Genomic DNA, 21,443 nt, shown 5'->3' with positions numbered 1-21,443 from the left:
GATGGTTAAATTAATTTTTATTTATATTTCTCTTAAAGAAAAACAAATGCTCTTGAAATGCATATGAAAAGCGACAAGCAGAATTTGTTATGTCTTGCAGAATGTCAGGCTTCTTAAGGTAAAGATTGTATGGTAGAAAGACATGCAAGGATATCTTACATAAAGTATCAGTTATTATTTAAAATCAAGGTTTCCTGTGCTCTTAACTTAGGATGTTCTGTACAATATTCTTTGTGTAATGGGGTGAAATTGTTTGATTCTCTTGGACTGTAGTTAGTTGTGTAACTTACATCAAATATGCACTTTCAAGCAAGCGTTTTTCTTTTTTTGTTGTTTGTTTGTTTGTTTGTTTTTTTCTCCCTTCTTCCCCTGGGGTACTATTGACTGTTAGCTATTTTTGTATCAAACTTCAACTTCCAGGTATTGAAGGGGAATAAGTAAATGACACACATATTCCTTCAATGTATATAGCTCATTTCATCATTAAATTTTCTTAATTTTGTGTCTTGGTTTTGTTTATGTCACTGGGATGTTTGATACTGGTGCACTGGTTATATATGCTGCTTAAGTGAACTGAACCCCCCATCATCTGTGAGAAAGCACATATATAATGTCATTTAAGCACATCAAACACATTCTCTGTTGTTAAAAAACAAAACTAACAAAACCCCTGAAGTAATAGCTAACATCTGGCTGACTGTACAATACCAGTCTCCAAGTTTTCAGAGTAATTCCTAATATGTCAGTTGCCAAAAAGACATTGTGTAATTTTGCAAAGTAGTACAGTTTTATTGACTTTAATTTTATATTGTCATCATCTTTTGATTAAGATATGATCTGAAATGACTATTTGTTTAAAAGTCAAGATTGACATGGAAACAAAACTTTGAGGAAAAAAAAATCTACCCAGGTTTTTGCAAGTGCTCCATATTGCTGTTAAGGATGGAGGATACTTAAATGAAAAACTAAGATCTTTGTTACATGGGTTAATCTTGTTGCTTCTTTTACATCATCACTGCCCCTACTCTAGTTTTTGCAAGTACAGAATAAGCATGCTGTAGTCAGCTGACTACTTGGGAGTACCTTACCTGTGTAAGCTTTGAGGCAGCAGTAATTTTACGGAAATTAAGGGTAGCTAACTACGTCAAAGCCACTATCATTAAGAATGCAAATGAAGGGTTTCTGAAGGGTTTCGCAGATCTTTTGTTATCCAACAGCAAAAGAATAAAGTAGTTTAAAGATTAATTTATTATGTAAAACATACGCTTAAAATTTCTCCTAAATAATACATTGCATACTTTTGATGGAAGTTAAAACATATGTTTCAGATAGAAGTGCTACGATTGCTAGTAGACCTGTATGAATTAAGCTACAACTTAACCAATTTAGAAGCTTTAAATAGTGTAAAGCCTTCACTGTCACCTTCCGAAGATTACTTAGGACTTCTTCCGTGGTTGCTAGTTCTACTGGATGGCTGTGAACTGGCAGCAGCTGCTTCTGCAGGAGTGTCGACAGATAAGCTCAGGTCTATCACTTTGAGCAATGAAGTCTGACTAGAGCCGGAACTTGTGCTTCTGGAGGATCTGAAAGACAAAAATTTACTCATCAGTATACAGAAACATTGTTTTTAAAAAGAGGGCGGAGCTTCTAAATGGTGGCTTAACATAAAGCCAGCCAGCACCGCAAATCCACTACAAAAATCTTTGTAGCTGTTGCCATGGTTTAAGTAACCTGGGGTAATGTTGTTAAATCACAGCTGATTCAGTATGTTTCAAGCAGTACTGCTAGTCAAATGTATGATGAACAGAGGGAAAAGGTATCAATAAAGTAGTGTATAGATAATATATATCTTGCCTAATGAAATAGGAAATGGCGTTCACAAAATCAGGTGCAAAGTTCGGCTGGAGCTCAAACTTGTGCTTTCATAACGTAAAACCCTTTTTAAATGAGAGGACAGTGTACTTCTTTTGCAGTTACTGTTTTATTTTAAACTGTGATGGATACCGAAGTAAACTCAATTGTGTGCTAACAAAACAAAAAATAACTAGTAAACGTAAAGGAGGGAGAGTATAAGTAGACACATTTTAATAGAGTGTTCAGTATGCAGTGACAAGATTGAGAAAACCTGCAAGGGTGAGGAATGCTATCATGTAGGGAATAATTTTGTTGGTCTAAGCTTTAAATTAAAAACAAAACCAAATGGCTACTGGTGTTGTGTCCATCCCTCCACCCCCACAAAACAAACAAACAAAGACACTGCTAGCACTTACCTGCTAGAAGCTAGTGAGCTTTGTAGGCTTTGCGTGGACGGTGATCGGGAACTTTGACTACCACCAACAGAAGCAATTGTAGGCAGCTCTAAATTGAACTAGAAAATATGAGGGGAAAAAAAGTTTAAAATGGTTGTATGATGGCCTGGGCATATCAGGAAACTATAATCCTTTGTATCTGAAGTTATATTGAAAGCAGATGAGCACTTTTTTGCTGTTTTCCCGTAAGTATACTTTATTGTTGAATTAAGGACATGCCCTTAAAAGGCACTTCATCAGTAGACTTTAGCTATCAGTCAAAATTTTGGCGCAGTTAACCAGAAAGCTCACCTGGTGAAAGTACTTTTGAAAGGATGTAGTTAAATCAGGATTTGCTTCTAGAACATCGGCTAACACTTTGTTGATGGTTTTGTTGAAGTTTTTCAAAGCACGCAGATCAATGTCTCTTTCTTCCTGTGTTTCTGTTTTAGTTTTCTTTAGAGATTGAATTTCTCTGGATAGCCTGGAACACTTTTAACATACATAAGTTTAAAACATGCTATTATGAAAATGCAGCACTCTTAAAGAAACCTGCTGAGTTTAAATGTTGTGGTTTTAACCATACTGCTGTTTATCACTATAAAGTTAGAAATCATCAGTAATCGACATACAGACCTGTTTTATAACCCTTTCTAGTTTTGGCTTCTGTTCTTCTATGTCTTTGTTCAGCTGCAATATAACGGCTTGTTTTTCCTTCTTTTGCTCTTGGAGTAAGGCCTCCTGCTTCAGTAGTATATCCAAATTTTTTTCCATGCTCTGCAAATTCATTTGAGTAATTGTTTTTAATTTATAAAATAGTTCTGATGTCATTCAATTTTTATATTACTTAGGAGCAATAACAGATCCTCTTGACAATTTGTTTATAAATGTAGCTCAAGCAGTTAGTACTAATGATAACACAACTATGCCTGTCAGACTGTTCAGTGGATAAATACGTGGACAAAGAGCACTAAGCTATTTCAGTATATTAACACAGACTTTAAAAGTACTAATGATGAAATTACAGATGGGTGGTTTTGGATGTAGCTGTGAGTTGTGTCTGCAAAGGATTTATGTGGCATAGTACTGAACATTGCAGTGCTTAACTTTCCAGTACAACCTGTCCTAAGAAAAATAACAATCATTTGTTTCTTCTGAGAAGATTGAATCCTATTGACTAGTGTGAATAAAATCAGCTCCATAAGGGTGGCTCTTTTTTTTTTTTTAAATAAATAAAAGGGTAGGAAAGGGGATGTTTTAACACCTCATTATACCCTAGGGCTTACTCCCTGCTGAGGATAGGCGTCCCTCTTCTTCAATCTTGGGGTCTATGTCCTGTGGTAGAATGACCAAAAAGAGTGCTTGCTGACCTGTATCTAGCAATTCAGGGCCTAGAATAATCACGTGGGATATATGTTAAAGTTAAGTGTTGTTATTTTGTAAGCGCCAAGTGTGCTTTTTTATTACAAGGGGAGCCAAGAACAAGTCCCTGATGTGGACACTGAATGCAGGTTATCCTTTCCCCACATTTAGTGCTCAACCTGCTTGCTTTCTCTTTTCTCTTTTTTGGTAAACTACATGTATAATACTGTGTACACAAACTGCAACATAATTAGTGCTAAATATAAAAAAAAAAAAAAAACATTATAGGGAAGAGCGTATGTGTGGATTTTAAATTATGTAGTACTGGACAGGATGATGCAGTACACTAGATGAAAATACAACTCCTTTCTTGGATGCCAGCATGGAGCATCTGCCATTGTGAACCTGGGATTTCAAAACTTCAAGGTGTACCTGACTAAAAAGCCTGGAGTTTCATTGTGACTTGAGGAAATTCAGATAAGCACTTAAATGATTATTGAAAGTAGATGTAGAGCCTTCTTAAAAAAAAAAAAAAAAGTATCCATTGATACAACCTATATGATGTAAAAGAGAATGGGCAAAATATTGTTCCAGAATGTTCTATGCTTTTAATGAGATGGTTTCTGTGGCAACATCCTGCAGCCTTGACTAACTGGGACTTTTGCTTGTATTTTACCTGGAGGTTTTCCTGAAGTTCCTTGATCTGTCTTCGTTTATATCTGTATTTTTCATCAGCAGCCCTTTTCTCCTCTTCTAGTTTCAGTTTTTCTTCATACTCCTCACCTGTGATCCCAAACAAAGAGGCAGAGTTGACACTGAGCAAGTACTCTATACAACTCAATTTTCATTTTAAAAGAAGTTGCACTTTAACTGCATCACAGAGTGTTACTATATTACTGTTACAGTATGTTCCAGATCACTGTGGAAAAAGTAACTGGCTTCATGAAAGATAATGACTTTAAAGCCAGAGTTTCCAGAAGCCAAAAAAAACCACAGAAGTTGCCTCTGGCACTGTTTTCTAGCCTTACATTTATGTAATTGCTTGTGCTTTTTATAAGCTCAGTGAAGTTTCACTGAAGGAGAGCAAGCAACAGATGAAGCTATTTTGCAGAATTTTGAGAGAGTTCCATCATCCAAACATTTGTAGCTTGGTTGTCTAATTTTAAACTGCTGACGCTACCAGAAAACAGTGCAATTTCTCTTGTTCTTCCTCATTACCTCCCCAGATGACAGGTTACTACTTTTTCCCTCCTCTTCCATGCAAAAATCAGGTATAACTGTGGCTAGTGTGTCAGCATCACTGGAATGCACCTAACTCTCGCTGTTACCATTGTTACTGGCTGTACCAGCTGCCACTGGAAGCAGCCTGCTTCCCCTGTGTTGTGATCGAGCTAGCTCAGTCTACACCAGAAGAAGCTGACCAGTGCTACAGCTTTTTCTGCTTCCAGAATTTGAATTAGTAGCAGTGTGAGATGCAGTACTGCAGATAAAGTAGCGCTTTTTGTACTGTGCAGTGTTATATACCAGTCCTGTATATTTCACTGGGCCTTCCTTTCTCCCAGTAATGACTTTTCCCAGTAATTTGTTTTGTGTCTGGCTATGATTCATTATTTTGCGCCACTGAATTTCTCCACTGTATGCCAGAGCTATACCATCATTCGTAACTTGTACAGCAAACAGCAATTTACATTTTACATACTTGTCTCAGTGACTTCTTTGAAAGAGTTTCGGTAATTGCTGTTGCAATTATTAAGTATGCGCAGAGTGTTTCCCAGAGCTACAATTTCATTTTCAGCTTTGCAGATCTTTGCATCTAAATCATCACCTTCACGTTGAAGGGCCTCCTTTTCCTGTGCAGCCTGAAAATAAAACTGATACTTGAGGTGACTGAATACATACTAAAAACATTAGGACAATTATACATTAAAAATACATTCAAAATTTAGGGTTTAACATCTGCAGTAGATGTTGAGATTATTGATGTCATCAGGATTGGACTGAGATTTGTGTTACAAGGTAACTGGCAAGAGTAGTTGTTTACAATACTGGAATTCAGATGCACATAATGGGGCCCAATGTGATTCATCCCAGGGTACTGAAAGAGCCGGCTGATGTCACTGCAAGACATCTTCTCAATTATTTTTCAAAAGTCTTGGGAATCTGAAGAAGTCCCAGTCAACTGGAAGCTGGCAAATGTTGTCCTCGTTTTCAAGAAGGGTAAGAAAGAAGACCCTGTTAATTACAGGCTTATCAGTCTCGCTTTGGTGCCTGGTAATGTTATGGAGATTATTCGAATGAAGTTTGAAATTAAGTCTGCTGACATTAGGACTGACCACAGATTCATCTGAAACTGCTGTATGACTTAAATAATCAGTGTCAGAAAATGTAAAACAGATGAAGTTAAGCAGTAGTCAAGGAGGTTGTCTTAGTTATTTGAATGGAGCCCAGGGAAATCTGTAACTTAAATACTCAAATTATAATGAATTATAATGTTAATAAAATACCTTAATTACATAGTAGGTCTGGGTTTTCTCCTCTTCTCCTTCAGGTGGCATCATGACAACAGTAAGAACTTCGTATCTGCATCTCAGTTTATCGATTTTACTTAGGCGATCTTGAAATTCAGCACTGATATATTTTGCGGAAAAATAAATAGCTTGAGAAGATGTTTGTCTAGGAGTTTTTTGGGCAGTTCTTGCTATAGCAGTCTAAATTACTGGTGTTACTCCAGCAGTCTGTCCATCTATTAGATTGCAGGCAAGGCAGCAGTTATGCTGCTCCTAGCTTTTGATGCTTTCTGTGTTCTCCTAGCCACAGGTTTTCTGTGTTTTTTTTTTTTTTTTTTTTTTTTTTTTTACCTACAGTTCTATTACACTTCTAAAATGAGACAAGTTTATTTTCATATTCCAGATCAGCACATCATGAGAGGCTGCCCCACAGAGCTCCCTGAATATATTTAAAGGTAGCATTTAAATCCTACAACTGTACAAGCTGCCCCCTGCTGTTGCTATCTTAATATTGCCACTACTAGATGAGCATAAGCAACAGCAGGCAACAACCCCAAATCGAATTACATGGAAGTATCAATTAACTGTGTAATTATCAAAGGACAAAAAACACAAAAAATCCAGTCTGCACTCTCAGTGAGCAGTTAGCTTTAGTTACACTAAATCACTCTAATTTCCGATTACATGGGGTGTGGTTAGCAGAAGAGCAAATAAAAAGCCTGCCAGACTTCACCAGATCGGTTGTTGAGCATTGATTTGGGGCTAGATAGAGGTATTGGTATTTCAGAGCTAAAGCCTGCCCCAAATACTTCCCAGCGATTATTACAGAAGGGAAAAGTGATCTTTATGTGGTTGCTTTGTAAGAGGGCATCTCCCATATCATAATACATGGGCAAGAAATAAGACATACATACTTCAGCAGGTTTTTAATTAATCTTCAGTAACAGAACAAACTGTAATTTCTTGTTCACCAGTTATAATGGACAGTAAAGACTGAGAAATTGCCTAGTGGTTAAAGCTGCAAGCTGGTTTTCAGAGAAAAGATTGCTCAGTAGCCTCAACCGTCTTACTCTATGACTTAGAAGAAGATGTTCTTTACCCTCAATTCCTCTAAATGGTAAAACTGGGTAAATTGCTTCTCTTTTTAAACAAGTTCCCCTGTAAAGGTACTTGATAATTTTTTTCCTTTTTTTTTTTTCTTTTAGCAACTGTTAATTTAATAACAAAAAAACCCTACAAGCTCTGTGTGTTTTTTTTTTCTAAATTACGTTGAAGATGAAAGAATTAGAGGATTATTAGGGAAATATCTTACAGTATGTTTTAAGTTATATTGGTGATTTTGAGTTGCTGCAACAGAGATTTTTAAAATAAAGAATAATTACCTTATGCGTTGTCGTTCCTGATCCACAAGTCTGATCTGGGAATCCAGCATTGCCTTATGAACCTTAATTTCCTCAGTTCTTTCTGCTATGGCTTTGTTTATCTCCAATTTTTGTTTTTCCAGTGTTAGAACTTGCTCTGTCTTATTACACAGAGTATCTTGAAGACGTTTCAATTCTAGTTTTAGGAGGTTATCTTCAATCATCATCTCCTAACAAATACCAAAAAGGTCTCAAAATAAGAAAGCATCACTTTTAATTAAGGTATAAGAGTTAATAAGGAGTATTTTTTTTAAAATATATTAAGCTTCTATTGTGTTATCCTTTATATATACAACTGTAAGAGTCATTTTGCTCTGTATTTAAGAGGTTCTTAGTTTCTCATTTGCTAACGGTTTGCGTGGTTAGTGCATATGGGTAGATAGCTTCCTGAATGGTTTTATTCAAATTCAGACTGAGTTGTGGGTTGTTAGACTTTTCCATCTACAACTTTCAGTTCAGCATTATGAATGGAAGAACATAACAGATGGTTTCAAGGAAATTAAGCAGACCTTACCAGGAACTTACTGAAGTAGCTAATATCTAACTTGAGTTATTACAATCATCCTGGAATATTTTCTAGATTCTGTAGGTCTACAGGTCATACTGTTATATGATCAAACTTATATATACACCAAAGCTCATTTAAAGCAGTAAGTAATACATTCATTAGCACGCAAACACTTTTAATCATAAAAAAATCAGTTAAGGATTCCAAACTCTGTAACCTTCCCCCACCTCCTCACTCCAAGTTCTGTTATGCCATCAGCTACTTTCTTTTGTTCCCCTGAATTTCATCCCAAAGAAAAATTCTGGGTGATGGAAAGAGAGTTTTCACTGAGCAGCAAGTGCATGAGTTAAGCTGGTAGCAAAATGCTTTCCCCTGCTACTCAGATCCTGCATGGCTCTGCTGTCTTAGTGCTTCCTTTAGGAAGCTTAGAGCTTATTGAAGGAAAAAATGTGCAGTAATTAGACAATTGGGAGTATAATCCATTGCTATGTTTTTTTTTTGTTTGTTTGTCAAAATATGGAGAAAGGAACTTCCTTTTTGTTACTAATTCCTTAAAGATGGAATAGATAGATCCAAGCCATATATGGAAAAAGTATCAAAATTTAATATGGAAATAGAACTAAACTTATGAGTGTCTTAGATCATTAGTGTCACAATTGAGAATCAAAATTGAGTCCTAGATAAAGACGTTCCTGAGCAACAAATACTTTTTTTTTCTTAATTACTTACAAAGCTGTCATTTCTTAGGAAAACAAGAAAAAATACCACTGACGAGGTAGATATTGTGATGTAAATGATGTCAGATCAATTTGATAACCCAAAGAAAGTTTATCCCGCCAACAGGAGAAACTCTTTGTCTAGTAAGATAATAGCTATGAAAGTGACTTCAAAGTTTGGGAAGGAAGGTGTAAGACAAAAAACTAGGAGGTTCTTACAAACATAGCACCATCAGAGACAAACACCACCCTCATGAGTTTGTGTTTTAAAAAACAACAAAAAAACACACGGTGTTATAAAAATTGCTAAGTAATACTGTACCTGCTTAATGGCTTTTGCTTTTTTTAATTCTTGATCTGATTTCTCATTGAAAAGATTTAGTTCATTTATCTTGATCATCAGACCATTTGCTTCTTCTCCAGTCTTTTCCATTGCCCTCTTGATGAGCTGGACATCACTCTGTTTGCAAGTATAATTTAATTTCATTAAATTATATGAATATATATGAAATATACGATTTATTTCATTAAATGCAGGTCACACCAAAACCTACCAGTTAATTTTTGTTTACATATACACACACACACACACATATATACTATTTTTTTTTGTTTAAGTGCTAGGAGCAGGAATCACCATCTTTTGTCCATATTCTGTTGTGCAAGCAGTGCCAAGAGCACTGCAGTCCTGGTGCAAAGTGCTGTTGCAATGTTCATGTAATTGCTTGTTTTATTTGGATTCCAGTCACTGTTATTTTTTCAATATAGATCTTTCAGCCAATAAAGCAATACTAATATACTCATGTATTTTGGTCTATGAAAAAAAAAAACACTTGGCATGTCTAACCAGGACTTTGATACTCTTAGTTCATCTTGATAAAACCACCTAACTTTGATAATACTCCAGCCTGGGAACATCATTTCTAGCTATTACACAGTCAATCTGAAGTTCTAAGGAAGTTACCTGAAGTTTCTTATGCTGTGCATGTAAAACATCACATGTGTTTTTCTTTTCTTCTAAGGTTTTCTTAAGTTCAGCAATTTTTGCTTCCAAAACTTGTTTTTCTTCTGTATTCACCTCCCCTTCTAACCGTGACAGCCGTCTCTGTACTTGCTGAATGTAAAAATCCTGTTAAAATAATTTTAGGAGAATTACTAGTCTGAGATAAGCAATTACAGCCCTCCTATAAAGCTAGAATGCTAGATCTAAATGTTGCTTTAGGATAGTCACCTAATTAAACCATTGTTTTATAATAACTTATAGCTTATAGGCCTCATAAATGTGAAACATTAGCAAAATATTCTTAGATGAGTGATGTGCAAAGATGGTTCAGAAGTAATCTTCTAGAATAACAAAGCACACTCAGCACAGTCTGCTCTAAGGGAGGCTTACAGTAAAGTTGTCATTTTGCTGTTACCAGTGGATGCCAATATAAAAGAACAAATTTTCAAAGTGGTGCATAGGAAATTTGCACAAAATCCAATTAGTAAATAAAAGGATTTTGGCATGTACCTCTTGTATTGCTTTAAAAATTTACCCCGAGGTGTCTGCAGTTCACAGGGATCAAAGTAAAGAATTGATTTGAGAAATTAGTGGGTAAAGCAACAGATACAAAAAATAATGAAACACACATGCACATAATATAGGTGAAACATAGCAAGTATCAGTTATTTCTTTTTTATTAATACAACTAGAGACAAATGCATACTTCAGATTAATACTGCCTAGCATTTTGGAAACTAAGATACTGGCAAAGATTATGGAACTTGAGCAGTTTACTCTGATTAAACCCAAGGAACAATCATGATATTAAAGGATATTCATATTTTACCTGGTTATACATTAATTCCTGTTGTTTTAATGCATCTGCATCAAGTCTGTGCAGACGACTATTAAGATTTTTAAGTGATGTTCGACATCCCTCAATTTCTGCCAGAACACACGTCTCCTTGTCTTTCTGCACCTTTAACTCCTGGGTTTTCTTGAAAAATTGTTCTTTTAACTTGTTCAGTTCCGTTTCTTTTTCCTGATGACAAATTAATTGTGAAGTACATAAGTAAGTTGTGATGATTTATTGATCACATATAGGAAGATAAAAAAATTCAATACTATATTAATAGGAACGTGGAATTTAATAGGTCTTTAAAATGGCTGTCAAAAAAAATCTTTGACTTCTAGAGAGAAATTTGTTTGTTTGTTTTAACTTGGATTCTACTCTACTATTACATGATCTTTTCTTTCCATTATGGGAATGGTATTGTTTTCAGCCTTTCAGAAAACTGAATTCCTGTCATCCTTTCAGAAAAAAAAAAAAAAAGGATGCTTATTGCTTCTAGTATATGTCAGTATTTGGAGAAATATAACACAAAACTTTTCAACTGTTTATTGAAACTTGTAACTCAGCTCGTGTTTGTACATATGTGTTTATGTCATTTTTAGTTATTCCATTTTAATTTTGTTTGAAAAAGTAATTACAAATTTTTAAATCAGTTCCTCATTCACATAGACAAGTTACCTTTAGCATCTTAATTGGTACAGGAGATAAGGTTTTGGTAGGGTCTGTTTTTGTAGGGTCTGGTACAGACTCTGAATATGCACATTCTAATCAATACAGAAAAACACTTTAGAATTCATTCTTCAAACTGATTTTAAGATGTACTTAATCTTCATTTTCTAAGTATACATTGTGAATTTTGCTTATGAACCATTTTGCTGGCTTTAGTAACAATGTAAAGTTAGTTGAAGAATTCATAATCAAACTCTCTCACCAGAATTTTTTGTATTCGACTGTGCTGTCAAGTGCAATTCCAAATCGATAACTCAGAAGTGAAAAGCAGGTGTAAGTTTAATACTAAATCTGTTAATTCCTACAGAATTTTGCACTGATTTCAGTGGGCTTAGGATCATGCCCATGCACATCTAAATTTATTTATTTAATAGAAATTGTTTTTCTCATTGAGTGCGGTTGTCAATAGTGATAGGATATTCAATAAATTTCACTCCACAACAGTGCATTGCCACAGACAGAAGAGGGAGAAGTATCAGAGAACTAAAGCATAAAATGGTGAGATTTCATCCACATTGTTCCTGTAAGTATCTCTTCACAGTAAATTAATAGATGCCGCAAATAGTCATGTGTGTCTAATGTTGATGGAAAGCATCCTTCTGACTAATACAGTACAGATATTGTTCAAGAATAGTGCATCCAAGTTAAAATACCACCCTGAAGCAGTGGAGCTGTCAAGCTCAGTGTCATCTTAGGTTATCCACCAGAGATACAAGTGGAAAAACCCTGCTAATGGTTTAGCCACCCTGGTAACAGTCTTAAGGAGAAGCAAGTAAGGTTTTCATTTTAATGGAGAGTTATTTCATTTCATCTTGTTTTAAAATTCTCTAGAAAACCAAAACATTAGTAAAGTCTGTAATTTGAGAAACTCTATAAAGTAAAGAGATCCCCTCTATAGTTTGCGCGTGTATATTTAAAATGTACAGCTAATGCCTGTGTAGTTAGGAAGTTTGAAAAATAAAGCTCCATCTACTAAATGAATTATTTCACATAAATGATGTAGGAAACAAAACAGAAAAGAAAAAGAAGTATATACAGTGGCTTGCACAGATGGAGCAAACACCTGCTCTGTCACTCTCATGTAACCTGCTCATCTTACAGTAGAGAGAGTGTTAGCATATGCAATACTCATTTGTCCAGCAAAATCCAAAAGGGATTTGTATCAAGTTCAGTCAGAAGCTAACTAGTAAAATAAAAGAATTAGGAGCAAAATGCAAAACACTAGAAACTTTTTCTGAAATACAGGAAAGTTCAGATGATTGCATTACAACATTGCGTTTATTCAAAAGCCACTGCAGTTCATCAGATGATAATGAATTGGGGTATTTTTCTTCCTGTACTTAGTCTACAATACAAAAAGTTATTTTTCAATAAAGTGCTATTAAACACGCTAAAAAAAGAGATAGACAAATTTTATACCTTGAATATGCTAATTCCCAAATCAACATTTTTATTTATCATTAAAATGAATTCTAATATGAGCCAGTAATTATTTAAGAGCCAACATCATCAGAAAACAGATGTATCAAATTATCATGCAGTAGAATTAAAATAGCGAGAGGCCATTAGGCCAACCAAGTATGACTTAAAACATGTCAAGATATTATTTTAATCCCAACTTGCCAAAATCCTAACTCTGCAGTTTGGTAAGTTTTGGTTGTGTTTTACTAACACCAAGAAGTTTTCAGTGGTAATGTTACTGAAAATAATCTGACAGTACGTAACCTTATTGATGGGAAAACAATGGCCAAGAATTTCAAGTACATTTGCTGCCCATGAAACTGAATGAATCCTGAAAGAACTAAGCACAATATAAGTTTTTGAAAATTTTCAATAGTGTTACAAACCAGAAGCAAAACATTACCATATAACAAAATTTGTCGTGTTCCTGTAAATAGCTTTAATTTGAATCTAGCCAAAAAGCTGTAGGTAACATTTAGCTGGTATCAGAGGTAAATGCACTGTTCAGTATGCAGTCAGACTACTGGTTTTATATCTGATATGTAAAATGACAATTCCAGTATCCTATGTGATATGTGGGGACACCATGTTCTGGATTAGGACCACTTACTTTCCTCCAGAGTTTTCTTGGCACAGATACTGACCCATCTACTTGCTGGTTACTTCATCATTTGATGAAGTAGCTGCATGTCACATGAATATTTACAATGCATTTTAACATAAAAGTATTTGCTCTAGATAGAGCTTGCAAATTCAAATGAAGCCTCATTTGCAGAAGCTATCAAAAACATTTTACCTTGACGGTTTTCTCTTCTTCCTTAAGCATTTCTTCCATCCTCAAGGCATTGTCTTCTGAATTGAGTGTCTTCTCAGTCACAAGCTTCAGCTTATTGGAAAGACCTGCATTTCTTTCTTTAAGAATGCTTAATCTAAACAAAATTAGATGATTTAACAAGTTGTATGTGCAACGTACATATAACACTGCTAAAACCTACTAACATATCATACTGAGCAGCTGCCTAAGAAAGCAGGTTGAACTCAAATCTATAAAAACTAAGGCCATAGCTGACCTTTTCATCCCCTCTAAAAACAAGAGTTACCAGGGATATTTTGTAAGTTTCCCAGTGTCAGAAACTACAATACAGAGTAGTAGAATAGACATGAAATAGACATGAAGTAAACAGAAAGCTGCAGGCTTTAATAATCAACATTATTTAAGGTTCTTTGCTAGATCAAGGATCTGATGATATCCGTAATTCTTACAAGCTGTATTTCAAAGGTCTGTTTCTTACCTGTTGTTTTTTTTCTGAATTTCCTTCTTCAGATTGGTTACCTGTATCCTTAAAGACTCCAAATCAGAAGCAGTTTTGTCCACATTGGATTTCAAAATGTCCAGCTAATAAATTAATTAGGATATCAGTTCATGAAGCACCCATTAAGGAAAAGCTATCCAACATTAATGCAACTGAAGATGTTGTTTTTTGGTGTGTTTTTTTGTTTGTTTGTTTGTTTTTTTAATTGCCAAGTTTGTCGAGTAGCCTAGTATTACCATTTTCTTGTTAAGAGAAAACTTACTCAGATAATACAAGTGTATCCCTTCTCAACAGATTCATGAGACTTGTACTTCTTAGAACTACTTCTACAGACTACAGCAACACAGCTCATTCCATCGCTACAAATGCAGATTAAATATAAGTAACAAAGTATGAAAAAAGCATGGCTTGTTCACAGGATGGCCCTATCCTACTGCCTCATGACTAGAAAGTTATGTGAAAATGTTTATCTATCAACACTCACTTGTGAGAGCACAGGATACCAATTATTCAGAAGAGATTTCTCTCATCTTTATACAGTACTGTAGTCTATATATGCTAAAGGCAAAATACACCTTCTGAAGCCTGTAATAGTGTTACACCATTTAAGAGAAAAATAATTCGTTTTATAGCTATACAGAGAATAGAGAATACAAACTCATCTCAGTAGCTGCGTGTTTGCTTCTCTTCAGCACTGTCAATGAAAGGATTAAGTTCAGGGTTAAGATCCCAATAATCAAGAGTAAACTAAGAAGCCCAGAAATTTTGTTGAATTATTGAAGTCTAGTATGAGAACAGAAAAGCAAATTCTATTTCTGTATTTCTTCCACCTAGTTAAAAGTTATAGTTTCAGTCTGGTTTTCTGAACTCTTGGTCATCCTTACCTCTTCCTCCAGCTGAACTCTGTAAGTATCCTGAGCTTGATATTCTTTCCGGAGGCTAGTAGCTTCCTGCTTAGCAGAAGAAATTTTCTTTTCATATTCCTTGTTATTATTAGTTTCATTCATTAAAAAGGAAGTCTTCTCTTTCAGCACACTTGTTTTCTTTCGCATCTCTTGTTTTATCTCTGCTATTAGCTATCAGGATAAAAAAACATTTCTTGCATTAGTTAAGATGTGTTAGATTAATAAAGGGCAAAACTAGAAGATAGATTGCTGTTAAGGCTCCTTTGCTTAAGATAGCCGAGGTTTCACATCATTTGTAAATTACTTTATCCCACTAATACATCACAACACCTGCAATTGTTTTGGATCAGCGATTTCCACAATATAGCAGTAATTTAAATAAAATATGATCCTATAAACTTGCATGAAATAAAAATAATTTGTATTGATTGATTAGGGGAAAGAAAACCCTATGTGAATAAATCTTCAGATAGATTTGAAATGAAGAAAACAGCAGAGGTATATTACAACAGTACTGATGCTTACCTTAGCTGACACATTTACATCTATTCAGGGAAAATTGTATTTTGTAAGGTTAAGTAAGAGATTAGTGACTGTGAAAATTGTACTGTAGTTCTAATTAACAACAACAAAGTTTACAAAAGCATCAGTAGAACTAATAACACACAGAAGGGTGGCCAGAAATGTTTTTTGGTTTTCTTTGGTCAGTGTTGGTGGGAGTTGTTTTGTTTTGTTTTTTAATACATGCATTTGTTTGTTGTTCATTCTTTTTAGGAATCTTACAATCTGCAATACTACAAAATCCAAAATATTTCAGCCAAATTAGACCATTATGGTTTCTGTTTGGTAGTATTTCTCTTGGCTTAAAAATTTCTATGATTATATTTTTAGTGTTACATCTTAAGCTTGTTTAAGCTATGATGGGTGAACCATGTTTTACCCTAAACTAGTTGGGTACTGAAGAGTATACTTTATATAGGCAATATAAAAGTTTAATTCTTTCAGCAAGAACATGCAATACTAGCAGAACTAAGGATTTAGGTAGAGTCTTCTTGTACATATGATCATGCTCTTCTGCCCCTTCAGAAAAGCCATTGTTACTTTGGAGTCCACATTTACAAAACTTCTTTATACTGTGATCCTTCAAGTTTTTTCTCTGGTGCATCTGTTCTTATTGCCCTTCACAACTTTCTGAGGATCTGATACCTCTCCAGACAAAGGATAAAAACTTTCTTTTTGCGTCTCCTATTAAACTATGAAGACTGTTAGCAAGTAATACTAACTCACAATGTTCAACAGGATCTTTTTTGATTACAAGAGCTCTCCCCAGTTGCTGAACGTACTTCTGCAAAGGAGTAATTTTTAATCTTAATGTGATTGTTTATAATTCTGACCAAAGAAATGCTAGTCATACATTTGTTCACAGAAGTAGAAATGCTAATTCTTCCGATTCTAAATGCTTGCTATTTTATTTCCATTTCAGCTTACTGTCCTTGCACTAAGAAACTACACTCCATCTTGTTGATTCTTAGATCAGACAGAACAGTACTGAAACTGGCATGCTTTGCTTTTTCCAACAAATATCAGATTGAAAATTAAACCTTATATAGCTTCAAGCAGAGCACTATTACACTGAGAGACTGTTTTCAAAATAAATTCTGAGTACATTTCAGTAATATATGAAAATACATGTATATTTGTCAAAATTCCTATCAATTTCATAGATACAGAAGTAAGCTGATATACTGATAAAACCAATTAACAGCAGTCTTACCAGAGCACAATGATTAATCTGTTGATCTCTTTTTTGCATCTGTTGTATTGCATTCTCCCACTGCCTGATGACTTCTTGCCTTTCCTGGTGAACTCGGCGAAAATCTTCAGCTGTCTTGTCAAGCTCTATCTGTTTAAAAGAAAGCATCCCAATGATTCCTGATTTTAAAGATTTCATATATAAAAAGGTATCTTCAAAAACCTTATGCACAAACCTGAGCAGTTATGGTTTCTGTACGCTCATTATCAAGAGCTCTGCGTTTCTGATTTGCTTGCGTGGTTAACTTTTCTACTTGAAGGGTTAGTGCCTGAAATGAAATGATATGAAAATGTAACGTACTTGAAAACAAATATACAATATCTTAAATTTGTAAATTTCTGCTAGAAGTAAGGATGGAATTATTGAGGCATTGTTTTTATTGTATTTTAGAGAACAAAGAGCTGAGAACTTAGCCTTTTAAATGTTTCTTCATGCAAGATGCCATTATCTCTCGTCAGCCCTTAGGTACAGAGTGCAGCTAGGCCAAAATAACCCTTTCACCATGTATATAATGTGTATATGGAGTCCTCAGCACCAACTATTTAATTCAACTCTTCCTAGCATGCTGTGTGACTTGTTAACATAGAATTTAGCAGTGAGACTATTTGTGTAAGCTAACGTTTTTGTGTTAAGTATTTAATGAGTAAAAATCAATTTTCTCCCCACTGCATTTAAAGGCTAAGAAGAAAGGATACTTATCTCTAAACTAGTATTATATCTGAGAACTAACCCTTAAGAAGTCTGAACTTGTGATTGGAGTGTCTATGCCATCTTTCATTACTCTAGGCAGTTTTAGTGAAATAGTGAACTTTCAAGGCAGCTTTAGTGAACTTTCTTCTCAGTAATATTAAGATTTCTGTTCTAATGGGAAAATCGACATTACTTGTCCATATTTGGCATGCATTTTTGAACAAACACCCCACTTAATTCACTGTAATTCAGCTTTCTAATCACTACGAGGCTTTGTTAGCTATTTGTGCACTCAGAAAACATCAAACTTAAATTTTACCCAGATGAAGAAATAAACTAGTCTTCAATTACACCTTTCATCTTTTGTCAAATCTATTTTCTTTGACCTTTGAAATGAGCCTTATATGGAGTTCTTAGCACTCTTGAGCTATGTGGAAATTATCAGAGTTTAAAATGTCAGTCTTACCTGACTTGATAACAGAGTCTTCAGATGCTAAAAAATAGTTCTGTTTTGTTTCTGAAAATTACTGTCATTTCTACTTACGCCTATTTTCCCTTCATCTTTTTTTGCATACTTCTGGATTGCGTCAGCATCATCATATTTACGATTTGACTCCTTTATCCATCTCTCCAGGAGTTCCTCATCGCAGTTCATCTGTTGTTTTAAGCTTTCCAACTTCTTAGTGGTTTTATTTATAGTATTCTAATAAAAATTTGAATAAATTTAAAGGTTAGTATTAGATGGCTAACATTTTATTTGATTAGTAATTGAAACAACTGGCTCAAGCTATCATATGTAACAAGTTTACACACATCTGGTTTCCAACATAACTGGTAAATAGTGTATTTTTTTGTTTTGTTTTTGTTAAATGGGTCCTATACTTGAGAAATGTGTGAAACACACATCCTAAAGAAGAAACAAGACAGTAAGTTACCATAAGCCTAAAATGCAAATAATTTCAAACAGAAAAGTCAACCCCTGGCAAGCCATATCTATATGCAGGATATTAGGTCCACATAATAAACTGATCTGAGGCATCACAGGGTAAAGTTTCTCCCTCACACACTAAGGCCCAGTTCGTAGATCCTGCATACAAATTTACATACAGTCCCATATGACTGTGAAGAGACTTCCTAATATAAATAGGATGGAATCTGGATGCAGCTGAATAGCAAGGATATCTTTATTCTGCTACACTTTCTAAGAAACTGGAGATTACAAACAGATTTGATGAGAAGAAAAAATTAAAAAAAAAAATGAAAAAAATAAGAAAAAAATAAACAATTTAAATGATTCATAGAAAAAAGTCCATGAAACAGAAAAATGTTATAGTTAGCATTAGATTACCTTAAAAAAAAAAAAAAAAAAGTAAAGCAACTTTTCATTTTGAAATCATACCCTGAGTTTGTTTTGTGGGAGAAAGAAACTTTGCCACCAACAATTTGTACAACACAAAGAAGATACCTGCAAGAATTAACAAGACAGTGATACAGATGCGTGGCTGTGTATCTGGCTTTAAGAATGGAAGTCTTTCAATACCTAGTTATTATTTGCTAAGTCTTGATCAGTCTATGCAAGGAGATCCTTAGTGTCCTTCTACTTACCTACATTACAAAATACATCCAGATCACTTATTATGATTTATAATTTTTAATTATAAATAGCTATATACAGACTATTACTTCCGTAAATGTAAGTGAGTAGAAAAGTACTAAAATTTAACTGCAATGCAGAAGTTCTTTTGAAAAAAAAAAAAAAAAAAAATGGAACCTTACTTCTTGACTGTTTTTCTTTTCTCTTAAGGCAACTATCTCATCTTCCATTTGTTTAATCTCATTTTTAAGATGTCCGTATTCTCTTTCAGCAATGGCTTTAAAGTGTTGTTCAGTTTCAATTTCATTCTCTCTGGCTTTGTAAAGAGACTAGAGAATAATACGTTACTTTACAATAAACAATAGGTCTTCAACACCAAAAAATTTTATTTTTTACATACAACCAAAATTAAAGTCAGATATAGCATGATTTTCTCATGTAAATATACAAGTTTTCAGAATAACAATATTGTTTGGAGTTTTTTTTTTATCTCAAATATAGATATATATATATATTTATTCACATGCACACATACACACGATTATATCAGATATCCACAGATCAACCATTTATAGCAGTAAAATCCCAATATAAAAGTTATTTCACCCTAAATTCATAATCTTTCAAAAGTTCGTATCTTAGTCTCTTTATCTCCAGCAACTTTACGTAAGATTCAGGAGACACAGCAAAATAAATGCTTTTAGTGTTTTGTGCTAACAAAAAACACCACCAGGCTGGCCTATAGCAGTGTATTGTCTAAGCTTTCTGAAAAAGTGATTTGAGAGTTTTTTTTCCCTGTATAATACAAATCTATCACTTATTAGAAGCTTCTCTGGCCTCTTTCTTCGTGTGCAAATTAAAACTCAAATTTAGCATAGTGACATGAAAGTTGTTCAGCTGCAGGAAAGTTTCTTCAGACTTTTTCACCTTGCATATTTCACCTGAAAGGTATGCAGCTTTGACTTGTGACTCTAGAAATTTAAACCATCTATTTTTGCCAATTACCTTGTAGTAAAAGTGCAGAATTGTACTGTAACTACCTAATTTCATTCTTCATATCCATGAATTAACTCTTCATTGGAATTTCACAATTAACTCTTGACCTTTATAAAGTTTAGCATCTGTTCTTCTTCACTGATTTTTTCTTTACTTTTTTTTTTTTTTTTTTTTTAAATCTAGCAAAGTGCCTATTCACAAAGAATTCTAAAATGCTTTTTTTTTTTCTAGGTACAACTATTTGATCTAGGATGGTCTTTTTACTGACCATCAAGTCGTAGCACTGAGACACGTGGCTTTTCTTGTGAAAGTGTGAAAGTCTGGAAGAAAGGCCAGACAAATCTCCAACAGACCTGTCGAATAGACGGGGATACCAACCACAGAAAGGTAATTGGATTAAATATGTCTCGTAAAATGGATCTACCAGATGCATCAGTTTACCTGAGTGAAGGTGAACTCTTGCTTTACATTTTTCAAATGAGACGTCATTGCTTCTATACGCTCTTCATAGTCAGTCAACTGATTTTGAAGGTTCATTTTTTCTTTTTGCATCTTCTGCAGCTATTTAAAAGTCATAATTGTCAATTAATCATTTTTAGTTGAGTGATTTGTACCTGCAGCTAATTAAAAATATGTAGTCACTGCAATTACTGACCAAATAAAGTGTAATGCCTGCCTTACATATTCTCCAAAGAAATCAAATGAGATTTCAAAAGAAAAGGTAGATTTCAAAAAAGAAAATGAGATTTCAAAAGAAAAACACTGGAGCCGCTAAGTACTTCTCTTTACCGAGATAACCAAACCTCTCACGGTATTACACCACTGGACCATCCTTCACCCAAACCCAAGTAGGTCCCGAAGTGCTCCTGCTGGCTGAGGGCCCAGACCCTGCTCGACCCTGCTGAAGGAGGTGGCACCTAGCTGAAGACCTCACTTCCCATTTTTCCTTGCGTTTTTTTTTTTTTCATTATTTTCTTCCCGACTTGGTAAATTTCGCACCCTCTCTACCCGCAGCTAAAGCGCTGTGAGGGACTGCCTCCCCCCCACCAGCCCCTGAGGGCCGCCCCCCCCTCGCTTGGCAGGGAGCTCCTCGGGAGCCGCTGGGCACCGCCGGCCGGCTCCTTCCCTTCACTCCCAGCTTACTTCGTCCTCCAGCGCCTTGTTCTCCGCGCTGGCCATAGGCACGGCGTAGCCATCGTCCCACTGCAGCTCGGCCAGCACCGAGGCGGCGGAGCTGCTGCCTGTGCTCTCCATGGCCGCGGGCAGCGGCGCTGACGGGCCCCTTGGCAACGGCGGGGCCCC

At 35.0% G+C, this 21,443-nt stretch overlaps 1 protein-coding gene across 2 annotated transcripts; it reads right to left on the bottom strand.

Moving 5' to 3' along the window:
* Positions 1-9: 9 nt before the first annotated feature.
* On the bottom strand, positions 10-21,420 carry CCDC39 (coiled-coil domain containing 39). Of its 2 annotated transcripts, XM_032193016.1 has the most exons (20): positions 21,285-21,420; positions 20,583-20,702; positions 19,328-19,474; positions 18,096-18,254; positions 17,037-17,129; positions 16,823-16,951; positions 15,028-15,219; positions 14,123-14,226; positions 13,627-13,759; positions 10,635-10,829; positions 9,767-9,931; positions 9,125-9,262; positions 7,540-7,748; positions 6,155-6,278; positions 5,350-5,509; positions 4,327-4,433; positions 2,925-3,065; positions 2,601-2,780; positions 2,271-2,368; positions 10-1,583 (listed from the first exon to the last, which is right to left on the bottom strand). In XM_032193016.1, the coding sequence occupies exons 1-20, from the start codon at positions 21,393-21,395 to the stop codon at positions 1,433-1,435; spliced, it is 2,856 nt and encodes a 951-aa protein (XP_032048907.1). In that variant the 5' UTR covers positions 21,396-21,420; the 3' UTR covers positions 10-1,432. The 2 variants fall into 2 exon arrangements, with proteins under 2 accessions (XP_032048907.1, XP_032048908.1); XM_032193017.1 differs by lacking the exon at positions 10,635-10,829.
* Between the last annotated feature and the right edge of the window lie 23 nt (positions 21,421-21,443).

This window comes from Aythya fuligula, chromosome 9 (genome assembly GCF_009819795.1).
Source record: "Aythya fuligula isolate bAytFul2 chromosome 9, bAytFul2.pri, whole genome shotgun sequence".
Taxonomy (NCBI): Eukaryota; Metazoa; Chordata; class Aves; order Anseriformes; family Anatidae; genus Aythya; species Aythya fuligula.
The sequence above is the reverse complement of the archived record's forward strand: the minus strand, read 5'-3'. Positions and strand labels throughout refer to the sequence as shown.